Source organism: Orycteropus afer, unplaced genomic scaffold, assembly GCF_000298275.1.
Source record: "Orycteropus afer afer isolate SDZICR_OR568_19922 unplaced genomic scaffold, OryAfe1.0 scaffold00194, whole genome shotgun sequence".
NCBI lineage: Eukaryota > Metazoa > Chordata > Mammalia > Tubulidentata > Orycteropodidae > Orycteropus > Orycteropus afer.
The window spans coordinates 5,638,214-5,654,083 of NW_006921781.1; the positions used below are offsets into that span (position 1 = coordinate 5,638,214).

General features: G+C 41.1%; 1 protein-coding gene across 1 annotated transcript in view; it reads left to right on the plus strand.

Annotated features, from left to right (window-relative positions):
• ENOX1 (ecto-NOX disulfide-thiol exchanger 1) overlaps window positions 1-15,870 on the plus strand; it is a 365,674-nt gene that overhangs the window by 122,567 nt on the left and 227,237 nt on the right. The window contains exon 6 of the mRNA XM_007947826.2: window positions 10,887-11,099. Coding sequence (XP_007946017.1) covers window positions 10,887-11,099 — 213 coding nt within the window. The remainder of the gene's footprint in view (window positions 1-10,886; window positions 11,100-15,870) is intronic.

The window sequence follows — 15,870 nt, forward strand, 5'->3', positions numbered from 1 at the left end:
TGGGAGTATAAAATGTAGTCAAGACCTAGAGGGAAAGAAGCCTGTATCAGAAAGGAAATGGAAATGCAATCTGAAATTACCTAATTGGATGTGATTTTTCCCTCCTCCAAGAAATCTTGCTATCTTAGGTTTATTACAGACATTTTCCCCCCATTTTCCATGGTACTTGTTTATTCTTGCAATTTTCTGTTTATCCAGGTTTATGATGATCCACCAGGCCCTCCTAGCACAGTGCTAAAACACTGCACACAGTAGGAACTCAGTAAATCAGTGTCTTTTCTGTCTCCCTCAGCTATTTTGAGTCTATGTGTATGCTGCAAGTCTGGCCAGTAGTGCTACTGTGCATGGCCAGCAGTTCAGGGATGTGATGGGCACTCAGCCGCCATTCCAGTCTCTCAACCAGCATTCACTGAGCTCCTTACCACATTACTTGGGCACGTGGTGCTGGGCACTGGGGGAGAGAAAGTCGTGTGTAAGCCCCTGCCTTGCACAGTTCATGTGAACTGAATGACAGAGGCAGTTACAAAGCACTCTCCCACAATGGAAAGCAGCTTGCTTCACAGAAGAGAGACCCAACCAGCAGGACATCTCCAGGGGTCAGGAAGCTTGGGGGGGGGGTGCACTTGGCCTCCTGAAGGAAGCCTTAGGAAGCCTTGAGTTTCAGTTGTGTAGCATCTGAAGTACAGAGTCACCCAGTGTCTGTTATGTTAATACAGATTCTGAAAAAGAAAATTAGTCGGCACCCTGCTGATTAAATAGACATTGTTCTGAGACAATTCAGCTTAATGAAGACTGTCTGAGAAGCAACTCTTCACAGGCCCAAAGTTTATCGTGTGGCTTTGAGAAAGAGAGAAGGCGCTCAATAACACCATAATTACACTTTATTGGAAACAGTGGCACCAGGCAGATGAGATAATGAATTTTGGTGTGTCTCACACAGACTATCCAGCCCTGGAGGAACCCCTATTTGGACTGTGGAAAGAAGAGATTGATTAGACAGCGAGGAAGGATTATATATACTAATTCACTGGGGATTTCTCTTGGCAAGAGCATTTTAAAGTTCTTGTGTACTCTTATGTGAGTATGAAGTTTCTCTCTCCATCAAGTGAAGTACTGACAAAGCTTTCTAAGCAGTGCCCTTGGGATTCCCTGATATGTCATCAAGATTTCAGTCCTCCCTCATGGGATAGATGGCAGGCAGATTACCCAATAAGCAAAGTAAGCATAGGCTTACTTGTGCTTACTTATTCATCCGCAGTGACCAGTTTCACATGTTTTTCACTGTTCACTACAAGATTCTTAAGTAAGCACAAGTAAGCTCATGCTTACCTTCATCACAGAATATTCTGGCCCTGTCAGGGATTATAAACTTGCAACGAGGCTTTGGTCCTGTAGGAAGGTGCTGTGGGATTGGGAGAGAGACAGATGCCAGCTATACCTAGAAGCAGAATCTTTGATATAAGGAAAAAATGTGAAATTGTTCACTACAGATTAGTAAATAAGCACAAAGGAAGCCCTGCCTACCTTACTTACTGGATAATTCATTACAGCGTGGGATCAACATCCTCAATTACCAGAAGACTCAGCTCAGATTTGCATACAGTATGGCCCAGGGTTAGCCTGCCAGCAGGAGTGAAGGTGCTGGTGGTTTGCTGAGATGGTTGTCAATATTTATGGTTCCATGAAAGTAAAAATCGATAACGCTATGAGCCAAGTGAAGTTCCATTAGCTAAAAGCCAGGCTTCCTTCTTAGGGAAAGGGGAATATGAAGCACAGGAGCCTGTTTAGGAGTGACTTCCTTAGGTCCTGTTGACCTTCACACTGGCAAGATAGGCAATTTAATTCATGCACATTCTGTTTGACTCTGAAGCAGGAATAATCAGTGCACTTTCATAGTGTCCCCTTAATTTTCTCATTTTTTACAGATACTAAATAGTTGGGGAAATACTGTGGGATATGTGTTTGTGTGTGTGTGTTCCCATTTCTGTGGAAATAAAACTATTGAATATAGACTTTCATCTTTTTCCTCATTCTGGAGACATCTGCTTCAAACATGGAACCTCCTCTTCTGTTGATCTTTTATAGATAGACCCAGCCATAAGTAAGGATACCAAAAAAAAAAAAAAAAACCAAACTCACTGCCCTTGAGTCGAACCCAACTCATAGTGACCCCTCCTTGGGTTTCCAAGGCAGTATCACTACGGAAGTAGCAACCTTCCTTCCGGGGAGTGGCTGGTGGGTTTTAACTGCCAGCCTTCTGGTTAGGAGTCAATTGCCTTAGGCACCATGCTACCAGAGCTCCTATAAGTAAGGATAGTAACAACAACAAAAACCTCACTGCCACTGAATCAATCCTGACTCATAGGGAAAGGGGAATATTGAATTTCCAGAGGGTAAATCTTTATGGAAGCAAATTGCCTTATCTTTCTAACACGGAGCAGCTGGTGGGTTGGCAAATGCCTTAACCACTATACTTCCAGAGCTCCTTCAGTAAGGGGAGTACAGCCTGCTAATTTATCATATTCAGCGCCAATGGCCTGGCTTTTCTCCTACCCATAGTTCTGAAATTCAAGGCCAGATTTCTTTCTGCACACAAAGCTGGGGGTGGCTTTCAAGGAGTGTACCCATTTGACACCTTCTCCTCCTCACCATGATCTACATGTAAATTTGATTAAAGTTCATCATGTTCCTACCCACTGAGTCTGGGGTTTCAGATAAGATTGCAGCATGCACGCCATGGTTGGTCAGGGACATTATGACCGTCATCCAAACAAAATGAACGTGTGTCAAGTATTTTATTTATTTCATCAATTAATGAAGGGACCAGTAAGATGTTAAAACTGGTTCAAAGAGAAATTATTCTTACTGAGATTTATATTCTCAACTGGACAAAAGTCATTTGCATTCCTGTGGAGAGGAATTCTTTGCCTTGTTATATGTTTCCCTGATTTAAGTTCTATTCCCACTGTGTTATAAAACAGCCTAGTCAAAGACAAGCAAATGTTGTGTTGTTGGTAGATGGCATGGAATCGATTCCAACTCATAGCAACACCATGTTACAGAGCAGAACTGCTCCATAGAGTTTCCATGGCTGTAATCTTTACAGAAACATATAGGCAAGTCTTTCTCCCACAGATCCCATGGGTAGGTTCAAACTACTAACCCTTTGTTTAGTAGCCTAATGCTTAACTGCACCACCATCTCAACAGAATCAGATAATCTCCTTGAGAAGGGTCCCTTGGACAATGCCCAGCATGCCTTTGAAAGGGTCTGCTTTAATCTCTATGTTCCTTTCCAAGTCTTTGACTAACCCCCCCCCCCCCTTTAAACTCACTTTTAAGTAGTTATTATTGCATTGGGCATGGGGAGGTCAGGATCAGGGATTCAGCTAGCTCATAAGGATCACATCAGATCTTTTATGTATTCTCCATTATCTCAGCTGCTTCCTATTTCAGGATTACTTCATCTCTTAACTTAGATTAGTGCCTAACTAATTTACCTGGTTTTTATCAAGGCACTTATTCCCTTGCCTCTCAAACTTTAACCTACATATAAATCACCTGGACAGAAAATGCAACGACTAAGTCAGGAAGGATGAGTGAGGCTGAGTCTGCATTTTTTAACAAGCTCCCAGATGATGCTCATGTGTGTGGTCTTTGAATCCCCATTGTCATCAAACCAATTCCAACTCATGGTGACCCCACATGTTCCAGGGTAGAGCTGTGCTTCATTGGGTTTTCTTGGCTGCAGTATTTATGCAAGCAGATCACCAGACCTTTCTTCCATGGTGCCACTGGATGGGTTTGAACTGCCAACCATAGGTTAGTAGTTGATTGCAAACTGTCTACATCACCCAGGGACCTGTGGTCTTTGAATAGCAAAGATAAATTACATGCACAGTTCTTTGTTTTTGTAATGTCTACTGTGTGACAGGTGTCTAATAAACATGGAGGAGAACAAGAGGGAGGAGAGTCAGAAGTAACCAGAAACAAAATAAGATGTTGTTGTTATGTGCCGTCAAGTCAGACCTGACTCATAGCGACCCCTCCTTGGGTTTCCAAGGCAGTATCACTACGGAAGTAGATTGTCCAAGCTTCCTTCCAAGGAGTGGCTGGTAGATTTGAACTGACAGCCTTCTGGTTAGCAGTTAAATGCCTTAGGCACTATGCTACCAATGAATTCAGGTGGTGGCATTCAGGGATGATAGGTAACCAGTATAATATAATTTATTCCTCATAAACCTAAACAATGGCATTACTTTGCCCAGAATTAAAGTATTTTCAAAGGTATTTTTGAGTTATTTAGAGTTATTTGCTACTGTAGAGGTTAAGGCATTTGACTGCTAACCAGAAGTTGGTGGGTCGAAGCCACCAGCCCTTCCATGGAAAAAAGATGAGGTGGTCTGTTTCCATAAAGATTTACAGCCTTGGAAACCCAGTGGGGGCCGCTGTCAGTCAGAATCCACTCAATAGCAGTGAGTTTTTTTTTTTTCTTTGATAAATTCATTAATGCCTTCTTGCAGAAGGCTCTACTTCTGTATGATATCTTAAAACACTTTTAACTTTAATTGCCAAAGATACTAATTCAGTCTATATCCTGAGAAAATAATCTGAGAAGCTGGACTGTATGAAGAAAACACGGCATCAGAATTGGAAGAAGACTCATTAACAACCTTCAATATGCAGATGACACAACCTTGCTTGTTGAAAGTGAGGATGACTTGAAGCACTTACTGATGAAGATTAAAGACTATAGTCTGCAGCATGGATTATACCTCAACATAAAGAAAACAAAAATCCTCACAATTGAACCAATAAGCAGCATCATGATAAATGGAGAAAAGATTGAAGTTGTCAAAGATTTCATATAACTTGATTCCACAGTCAACACCAATGGAAGCAGCAGTCAAGAAATCAGGTGATGTATTGCATTGGGCAAATCTGCTGCAAAAGACCTCTTTAAAATATTGAAGATCAGAGATATCTCTTTGAAGACTAAGGTGCGCCGAACCAAAGCCATGGTATTTTCAATAGCTTCATAGGCAAATGAAAGCTGGACAATGAATAAGGAAGACTGAAGAAGAGTTGATGCTTTTGAGTTGTGGTGCTGGTGAAGAATACTGAAGTACTACGGACTACCAGAAGTAGAAACAAATCTGTTCTGAAAGAAGTGCAGCTGGCATGCTCCTTGGATGCGAGAATGGCCAGATTTCATCTCCCTTACTTTGGTTGTGTTGTCAGAAGGGACTGTTCTTTGGAGAACGATATCATGCTTGGTAAAGTGGAGGGTCAGCAAAAAAAGAGAAGGCCCTCAATGAGCCATTGACACAGTGGCTGCAACGATGGGCTCAGGTACAGCAAGGATCAAGAGGCTGGCGCAGGATTGCACAGTGTTTTGCTCTATTGCACATAGGGGCGCTGTGAGTCGGAGCTGACTCAATGGCACCTAATAACAACAATGACATTGGAGGCCTAAAGATGAAAGGGCTTACCCGTCGATGTCAGGAGAACATTTACCTCTGGTAGATAATGGTGTATGTGACAATACTCTTTAACAAGGAATTAAAATATTCATTATCAATTGTGATGTTTCCCAACTTTTGACCAAAAAATTTGTAACTTTCTAGTACTGATCACTGCAAATCGGTTAGAAGTAGAATATAATTAAATATAATTTATAATTAAAGGGAAAAATTCAGAGTGAGTGAAAGATTGAAATGTGTTCTAGAAACTTGATTTTCACGTAGCTCTTCAACACCTGGAGACAGATCTGTAAACCAACAATTAATGTTGTTATTAGGTGTCATTGAATCAGTTCCGACTCTTAGTGACCCTGTGTACAACAGAATGAAATACTGCTTAGTCCTGTGTCATCCTCACAGTCATTGTCATGCTTGAGCCCATCATCACAGCCACAGTGTCAATCCATCTAGTTGAAGGGCTTCCCTATTTTTTGCTGACCATCCACTTTACCAAGCATGATATCCTTCTCCAGGGACTGGTCCCTTCTGACAACACGACCAAAGTGCGTGAGATGAAGTCTGGCCATTCTGGCTTCCAAGGAGCATTCCAGCTGTGCTTCCCCCAGGACAGATTTGTTCATTCTTCTAGCAGTCCAACAATTACTGTAACAGTGATTAATGCTTTAATAGCTGTCTGAGTGGAGAATTTTGCAGACATAGCAGGGACACCTCATTCAGCCTGAGGTTGCAGAAAAGTTTCCTTTAGGAAAGGGCCTTTTGGCTGCATCTTGAAGGAAGAGTAACACTTAGCTAGGTAGACCAAGTGTGAGGGCATTTAGGTAAGTACACAGTTCATGCAAAAGCAGGAAGACATGGTTGTGGTGTTGAACAAAGAGGATTATGACAAAGGAATAGAGCACAGATGGAAGGGAAACATGCAAATTAGCAAGGAGACCAGCTCACAAGTAATTATAGCAACCCCGATGTGGTGTTGGAAGGACCCTGTTTAGAAAACATTGGACATTTTTTAATGAGCACATGGTCCATATTTGCTCCACGGTATGTGGAAAAACACATATGCACATTATACTCTCTAAATGGCACCCATGTTCAGAGTTATGCCAAAGCATGTTCTTAGAAAGTGTTTGGAATTTTTCTAAGTACACCTTTGATGTGATTTTTATGAGCAATGTTAATTTCTTTCCACATGAATAGCTCTAATAATGCTGCAATCAAAATCCTGTTTAATATATTGTTTTCTGTTTCTCAGTGATCCTTCCATTGAATACAGAATTGAATTTACAGTTGGGTATTGAAAATGACCACTCCTAATGTGTTTATGTTACCATCCAGAGAAGAAGAGTTACTAGCTCAGATTTAATTAATTGAAGTCACTTCTTACATGGTAACAGATAATGACTAGAGTTACCAATCCTGCCTTAACTATTTTTTTTTTTCATTTAATTGGAATGTTAATATATCAATCATACATAGGCCTACAAGTTTCAGAAAAGTTCAGAAATGAAGGTGCAATTAAGAGTTTTCAAAACTATGTGCTTCTTGTAAGCTAATGAAATTCTTCTATACTAGTACTTGTTAAAATGCTGGGAAATCTGTCTAATTACTTTTTAGGTAGTGTATTTTCAATTGCTTAATCCTAAAAGTGTTGGTTGTTTCCTCTTTCAGAAAACTATCAATTAACTATAATCTGCCTCTGATCTTGTGCTCTAGGTCTAGAGATGAAGACCAATAAAATCTGTTTTTCAGATCATTTGAGCAAATGTAAAACCAATTGCTGTGGAGTTGACTTCAACTCATGGCAAACCCACGTGTATCAGGATGGAACTGTGCCTCATTGGGTTTTCAGTGGTTGATTTTTCGAGAGTAGATCTTCAGGCCTTTCTTCTGAGGTGCCTTTGTGTGGTCTTGAACCTCCAACCTTTAGGTTCGCAGTTAGCATGTTAACCCTTTGTGCCACCCAGGGACTCTTGGGCAAATGACATTTTCAAAATTTAAGTGTGTTCTTCCTGACAGTAAATTAGTACACTTCTTAACTGCATGACCCTAAAGCAAGAGAAGGAAAAACTTACCTGTATGCAAGATAAAGAAAGATAAGGCATATCATTCCCTCTCCTGTAAGCTCCATAACAAAAATGCTGGGCATTTTTCTTTCCCTGTGTTATGGAGACATGAAAATCACAGCATAGGGGAAAATGGTACATGCAGTCAGTGTTCTGGATTTTGCTGCTGTTATTGTTTTAAAAGGGGAAAAGAAAAAAAAAAAAAAGATTTCCTAAAAGTGTTAGGTTTATTTCTGCTGTCTGTTTAGATGTCCATTTTCCTAACATATATTGGCAGGGAGAGAGGTAGTGAGTGTGAGGGAGGCAAAATTTATTCTGACTGTAATGGTCACAGTGGGCCTCTCACAAACATAATGCTAAATTATGGGCCTCTCCATGGGCTGAACATAATGTTAAGTTGCATGATGGATTTTATCTTACACAAGCCACTTCGGTCCATGAAAGGAGATAAGAAACCACTACAGCTGGAGTTCACTGAGGGTTGAACTTAGACTGGAATTCCAGAATTAACAAAATCACATGAGCCAGCTCTGATATTGAACTAGTAATGTGGTAAGCCTGTGGGTTGAGATTTTTTAAGGAAACTTGAGTCTTTCGTTTGCTGGGTGTTCTGTGTGCATTTCTGAGCTATTATCTGCTCTGGTTAAAGAGTGAGGGTAGAGAGGGCACATTAGCACAGAAGAAGGCTTTGATCCACAAGCCCAGACTGCCACTGCCGCAGCGGGAGAGGGCCTGAAATGGTAGCTGAGCAACAGCGCATCCACAATAGCTGCTTTCTGCCCTTGGGAAGGCAGCACCTACTCCATGGACATTCAGCCAGGCCAAGTGCTGCCTTCATTCAGCCAGTGCACAGACCTCCTGGACAAGCATCAAGCCATAGCCAGGAAGCTCTGCCCTGATCTGGGGGGAGATAATCTGAGAGGGAAAGTACTAAAGACATTTGTGGAAAACTTTATAAAATTGAAGAGCTCTGGTGGTGTAGTGCCTAAGGCACTTGACTGCTAACCAGAAGGCTGGCAGGTCAAACCCACCAGCCACTCCTCAGAAGGAAGATTGGGCAATCTACTGCCATAGTGATACTGCCTTGGAAACCCAAGGAGGAGTCGCTATGAGTCAGATCCGACTCGATGGCAGTGGGTTATTAAAATTGACAAAGCATTCAGTAAGCAGAAAGTTTCATGTAATGCATAAAATACTAACAACAATGATTGATTAGAAAACATGCAGTGATGACACAGTCCACAATGACATTGTTCTAGGTCCTACTTTGGTGAGTAGTTTTTGGTGTCCTGAAAGCTGGCAAGAGGCATCTAAGGTGCAGCTATCAGTCTCTCCATGTCCAGAGCAAAGAAGTGTGAAGAAAATCAAAGTACCTGGAACATAAGGGCAAGGGACTAGTGGACCACATGAACTTTAGCCTCCTGAGGCCAGAAGAACTAGATGGTTCCTGGCTATTATTGCCAACCACTCTGAAAGAGGTCACAATAGGTTGTCCCACATAGAATGGGAAAAGACTGTGGAAAAAATCTCAATAATAATAGTAATAAAAAAAGACAAGCCTTAATGGCATGATAGAGATTGGTAGAACCCCTGAAGCTATGGCCCTTAGTCACCCATCAGGCCTGGAACTGAGTGAGCTCACTCCCAGTGCTCAACTTTCAGCCAAACCACAGATAGACCTATGAGGTGAACAATAACACCAGAAAGATATACACCTCTTAGAACAACAAAACATAAGAGATCAAAAGGGCAGCATCTGCCCATGGATAAAGCTCAGAAAGTGGGAATGGATACTAAAGAAGGACAAATGGAAATGGTAACTACAGGGAGGAAGTAGGAAGAGAGCTGTTACATTGTGAGGATCACAATGAAAGTCACAAAACAAAATATATATGAACTATTGAATGGAAAACCAATTTATTCTGTAAACTTTCACCCAAGTCACAATAAAAAGTTAATTAAAAAGGAGAAAGAAAATGTGCAGTGGGTAAAATAACATTTCTTCACCAACCATGAATTATCCTCTGTTTATATGTATATATGCAAATTGCATACATGCATATGTGTAGTCTGTATATATACACACACATGCATAGTCACATATATATTTATATAAACAATGTATATGAATGTCTCTGATGTTCCCCAGTGGAAGAGACAGTTCCTGGCACATAGTAGGCACTCAGTATTTGTCAAATGAATGAGTAGGAGTCTGAATCTTCCAGTCTAATTTTGCTTCTCAGTTTTAGAATGCAGTTTACATAGTTTACTTGAAAAATGTTGTAGTGTTCTTCATAAATCACTTTTTCCAAAGTGTAGAAAAGTATAAATTAAAGGCTTCTTTCTCCCTTCAGGTTTGCTTGAAAACACACAGTGTGCCTTAAGCATTAGGATCGAGTTGTAATAACTGCTATACCACTTACCATTGTAATAAACTTAATCGCCTTCAAACTTGCTTTTTCTCCTTCTCCAAGCCATACAACACAGGTCTGTTCCAGTAGCCATTCTCAAACAGGCAAGTCTATTTGTTTTCTTTGAAATGAGCATTAACACTTATTTATAGCTGGAACTTCTTTCTGCACTCCCATCTCTCTGTCCTAACCCAGCCTACCCCACCACACTCACACACACACTCAACTCCAACCAGGTTCAAATGGTTTGTCTCCTAGTCTTACAAAACAAACACTGCCCACTCCAGGGAACATGGCCTCTGTTGTTGAAAACAAGGAAATAACCTATTTTCCAACGGAACAAATACGTTATCGAAGACGTAAAATAAAATTAGTTTTGAACTGCTGTTGAACAAAAATTGACTTATTCCTACTATCTGCCTTGGGAACATTGTCTTATATTATAAGCAGTTTTAAGGTAATTTAATCTGTTGTCTACATTTTGGCACTAACCTAGCTGATTCCATAAATCAGAATAATCATATCACTGTATAATATTTCCAATAAAGGAATAAAGAAATGGAGGCCAAATAGCTTAATAGAAGTTCTTCAGTTTTATTAGAAGTAGAAGAAAGAAAATAGAGTTTGGTAGTAGTAACTGAACCAGTACCTTAGTATTAAGGATAACCAGAGAAAATCTTCTAAAGTTGAGCTTAGTTAGTTGGTAGATGAAAAGGGTGAGCCACCATTTGTTTCTTGGTTGGTTGACTGGTACCATAGAATTAGATGACCAAAGAGAGGGTAAGTGATAGAGTCGCTGTTCTCAGGTGAGCTAATTGTGAAGTTTTGAGATGTAACTGTCAGGCTAGACCATACCATCTCTTTTGAAAGGAGCCACGCTAAAGTATCTATCCTTCCTGGACATGATTTTACTTTGTGGCTTTACCTTTCCAGATGATAGCAAGTTTTCAGAGGCTATCACAGTGCTGCTTTCTTGGATCGAACGAGGGGAAGTGAATCGGCGGTCAGCAAACCAGTTCTACTCCATGGTGCAGTCGGCCAACAGCCACATCCGTAGGCTGATGAATGAAAAAGCTACCCATGAGCAAGAGATGGAAGAAGCCAAGGAGAATTTTAAAAATGCCTTAACTGGGATCCTCACCCAATGTAAGTAAAACTTTGCAAATCATCTCTTTTGTTGTGATTTTGCCTGTTCTTCTTCTTCTTCTTTTAAATTATTCATCTTACTGTTTTCATTTGGGGGTAAGTAGCTCAGTAATTTCCCATTTTCCTCCATATTGAATGGCAAACCTCATAACCTATCTCATGTTCTGTGGCAACTTGGAGGAACACGGACCCTGCCCTGAGAGTTTACTTCTCAAGGTGAGCAATGTTTCTGTAGTTTTTCCTCAGAACACCGGGCCTGGCCACCAGGGTAGGGCAACCAGAGGTGCCCGCACCTGCTAGACCCAGCACAGGTCATGCCACACCTATGGAGTGGCCATGCTTCCCTAAAGGCTGGCCATGCAGACCGTGTCCTCCTAGTGCTGACAGTAGGGAGAGGACCCTGAGCACATAATCCTTGAGTTCTGTTTAGGGAGAAGGGGCCGTCAGAAATACTCTTCCTCCTCAGGATCCTTTATTTGAGGTGAGCTTTGGCTATAAACACAGAAAACTCAGAAATAGAGGTTTTTCTGCATTATTTTATTATTATTATTATTTGTCTTCAATTGGGAAGCAAATTGCCTTGACTACTTAATGCTGGTGATTTTTCATGTCAAGATCCTAAATTGATGAAGGGGTGCAAATGGGGCTTTCTCTTAGAATAATAGTCAGGGTAATTACCCCAGGGCTCTATTCAAAAAAAGGACAGCTTTTCTTCTCTCTTATTATTATTATTTTTTTAAACGGTGCTATCTCTGTGTCTATAGTTAATGTCACAGCAGTATAATGGATCACAGCCACCCATGTCCTGTTGCTTTGTAAAACCCACTGGATGACACTGAGATAATGCCATGCTTTATTCCATTCCACATGCAGACTCCCACTCGGGATGGTAACATACATGATCTACATAATCATTCTGAGAATAAGTGTTATTTTCAATGAGACAGTGCGCCAAAATGCCTATCACCCTTTTCAACTAGTAAAATGCAAAGGATAATGTATCTGTTAGGACAGGATAAAAGAAGGGACTGAAAAACCAGCAACTTAAATGCAGAAATGACCCTGTTGATTCTGTTGCCAGAAGACAGTTTTTCCAGTAGCTGTGAGAATCATACATGAAATTTGTAAACAAACTTTAGTAAGTGACCAAATATCCAATATGAAACTAACCTGGGAAACCTGTCTTTATGGAAAAGGGATGTTGTTGTTGCCAGGTGACATCAAGTCTGTTCAGACTAATCACAACCCTGTCTGTGTATAATAGAGAACCAAGCACTTTCCGGTCCAGGAATACAGGAATAGGAGACAAATATCAGACCTCTTTACCTAGACTCATCGGCCTGGAGGAATGTCACTTTATCCAACTCTGTGTGTCTAGCAGTTCTAAAGTTAAGGGGCCTAGGGATGGGATGTTCTTCTTCTGTACCCTCTAGTCAATTCTACCACTCAACTCCTGGCCATCTGAATTCCTAGAATAGTTTGGTGTATCGATTAGGTACTCTGACCACCAGTGAGCAGCAGAGAACCGTACCAAACAGTACCTTTAAAAAATTGAATTTTTCGTTTTCATACACCGGAAATTCCAGATATTGGTGTCAGAGCTAAGGTGTGTAGGATGCTATTAGCATTTCCTAGATAGTTGTCTAACTTGGATAGTGCTGCTCCCGCCATCACGTTTTTCCAGGTTAGGATAACATAAGATGAAGGAAAGATGAAACAAGAAGGAAGGGTCTGCACCTTTGTAGCAAGAAAGCAAAATATGCCCAGTAATCCCCAGTAGACTTCCATTTATTTCTCCTTGGACAAAATCGTTGCACATGGCCATGCCCAACTTGCAAGGAAACTAGGAAATACAATTTTTTGACTGAGTCCATTGTTCCTTAGAATAAAGGTGGAGTTCTTATAATGAGGAAGAAGGAGAGAATGGCTATTAGGAAGGATTTTGCAGTTTCTGCCATAAGTAGTCTCTCCTTTTCCACTTTTATTCCAGTTCAATCTATTTTTCACACATTGTGCAGATTCATGTTATCTAAATATAAATCTGATCATGTCTCCTCCACTTGAATCCCTTGAGTAGCTTCTCACTTCACGTAAATTAAGATTCATTCTCCATGTCACAGTTGGAGTCTCTGGGTAGTGTGAATGGTTAACGCATTTGGCTGCTAACCAAAGGTTGGAGGTTCAAATCTACCCAGAGACATTTGGGAAGAAGGCCTAGTGATCTACTTTCAAAAAACTCAGCCACTGAAAACTCTGTGGAGCTCACTCTGACACACATGTGGTCTCTATGAATCAGAGTTGAGTCAACAGCAATTGGTCTCTGGCAATGGCCCAGTTTATAGAGCTCTCCGTGTCTACATCTTCAACCTTGGTTTTCCCTTCACTTGCTATACATCATCCCCATTGACCTCCTTGTTGCTGAACCCACCAAAGCTACTTACCACCTCTGCCTGAAATGCTGTTCCTCCCACTCTTTTTGTGCTTGAATCCTTCTCATCCTTTATGTCTTGGCTGAAAAGCCATCTCCTGAGAGGCCTTTCTGATCCCCCCTCTCCTGACAGGTGCTATCACTGCATCCTATTAAGTCCTTCACATTACTCATCAAAATGTATAATTACTTAATGATTTGTCTGTTTCTTATTATCATACTAAGCAGTACAAAGAAAGGGGATGTCTCTTTTAGTCATCAATGTATATCCAGTGCCTGGAATGTAGAAATATGCAACAGATACTTGGTGGATGAGTGGATGAAATTACATAGGAAAGCAGGCAAGCAGGAAGCCAGAAATAGTGAACTCAGAATCCCAGCGACCTCGTAGTTTGGCCTTGGTGTTAGCCCTGCCCGCAGGCAGTGGGGTTTCCATGTTCTCAAGCAATCAAACAAATGAAAGAGCAAGCACATTAAGTATGCTTTTATTGGAAATCTCTACACTTTATCAGGCACTTGGTGGCAGGGTAGGGAATTTTAGGAGAAATATTGGAGTGAAAAAGTCAACAAAAAGGTTCATGTTGACTTACCCTCAATCGCCACAGTCAAGACCACCTATATATTTCCCATCTACCTATTAGTGTTTGAAGGACCCCCATTATCCTTGTAATGTAATTCTGGGAAGTATTTCAGCAGCCTGCAGATATCAACAGAGATTTTGAAAATCCCAGCTCCTCCTCACAGCCCCACCGTGCAAGCTCAATACCAGAGGGCTCAATGCCAGTCATAGAGCTCTGAGGGGTTCAGTGTGTGTCTGTCATAGCTGAGACCCTTCTTGATGACCTGAAGATGGGAGATACCATCACTGTGAGCCTGAGTTGGAATTAAACCTTGAGGTAGAATGGGAAGATTGCATATCTCGATGCGCAAACCTCAGAAATTTCCACTCTCTCCTATGTGCTTTTACAAAGATAACTACTCCTCATATCATAACTTTCATCATGAAAATATTAGCAGTAACCTGGCAGTTGATAGGTATGTGCATATTTCATCATCTTTTGACTTTGAAACATATCTCATTTCCTATCATATATTTCTGCCCTCTGTTGGAGATACATTTGCTTTCCTCAACCACATTTTCTGTTCCCTTCAACTCTATACAGTGTTGCTTTTGGAATGGGTACTGTAGGGCTGTTTCTAAAACAATAACAGCTGAAGTCCACAGTTATTGACATACTCACTGCATTCCCAAAAGCAGAACCAGTTGCACATTCATTTATCTGCATTGATATTCCTGGCAAACACCACAAGGATAATATTTTGGCTTTCTCTCAGAGGATAAGACCAGGATTACTAAGCAGTAAAATTCAGGAATGGCATCTCATCTTGCTTTCTCCTAGATAGCCAGAAATTTTCTGGTGATTTGGTAACGGCTTTGAGTGCTCCCACATAAAAGATCCCCACACTTTTGATGCAAAGCCCCGTAGTTTTCCATAGCAGCCTGTTCATTACAAAGCTGACAGTATCTGGGAGTCACTTGAAGGCAGGTCTGAAGCAGGACTATTGACAAACCAGCATATCATAGAAGGTGAGGCAGGCCTGGTATCCTGAAGCTAGAACTCTTAACAACTTCCAAGGAAGTTCAGGTACAATTTGCAGAGCTCTGCTGGATATAGCCAGTAGTCTGAACAGGACAGAAGAAACTTCAGGTGTGAATCCATTAAGCTGGATTGGATGCAGTTGTCTCCTTGTCTTGCTTGTCATCGTTTGCCCTTGCTTTCCTATTGGCTGAAAGAAAATAATCAAGAGCCGTTAATGATAACATGAAGAAAAAGTCATGATTTCTTCACCTGGAGGAAAAAGAAAACGGTGGGGACCAGGTTTCCTGGTCCAATAGAGCCTGGTGGAACCACTGAGACTATGGCCCCTAGCTGCCCTTTAGGTCTGTAATTGAACCCACACCTGTGGTTTCCAGCCAAACAAAGTATAGGCATGCAAGTTAAATATTTACCTCAAGTAGACACACGCCTTGGAGAGAACAATCATGGGAGAAGGAAGGGCTGCTTATGCACAGGGAAATAGCTCAGGGGGCAGGAGTGTATGGAGGGATGGACACTGGAAAGAGGTAACTATGGGGAGGAAGTGAGAGGGAAGCTGTTGCATTGTGGTAAACTGTGGTCAATGACATGAGACAAAGTATATGTGAACTGCTGTATGGAAAGTGAATTTGCTCTGTAAATCTTCACCCAAAGCACAATTAAAAAAAAAAAAAAAAAAAAGTCATGATTTCTTGCAAGGTCTCCGTCAATCCCGCATTTACCTTCTAGCTTTGGTGGTGTTCAT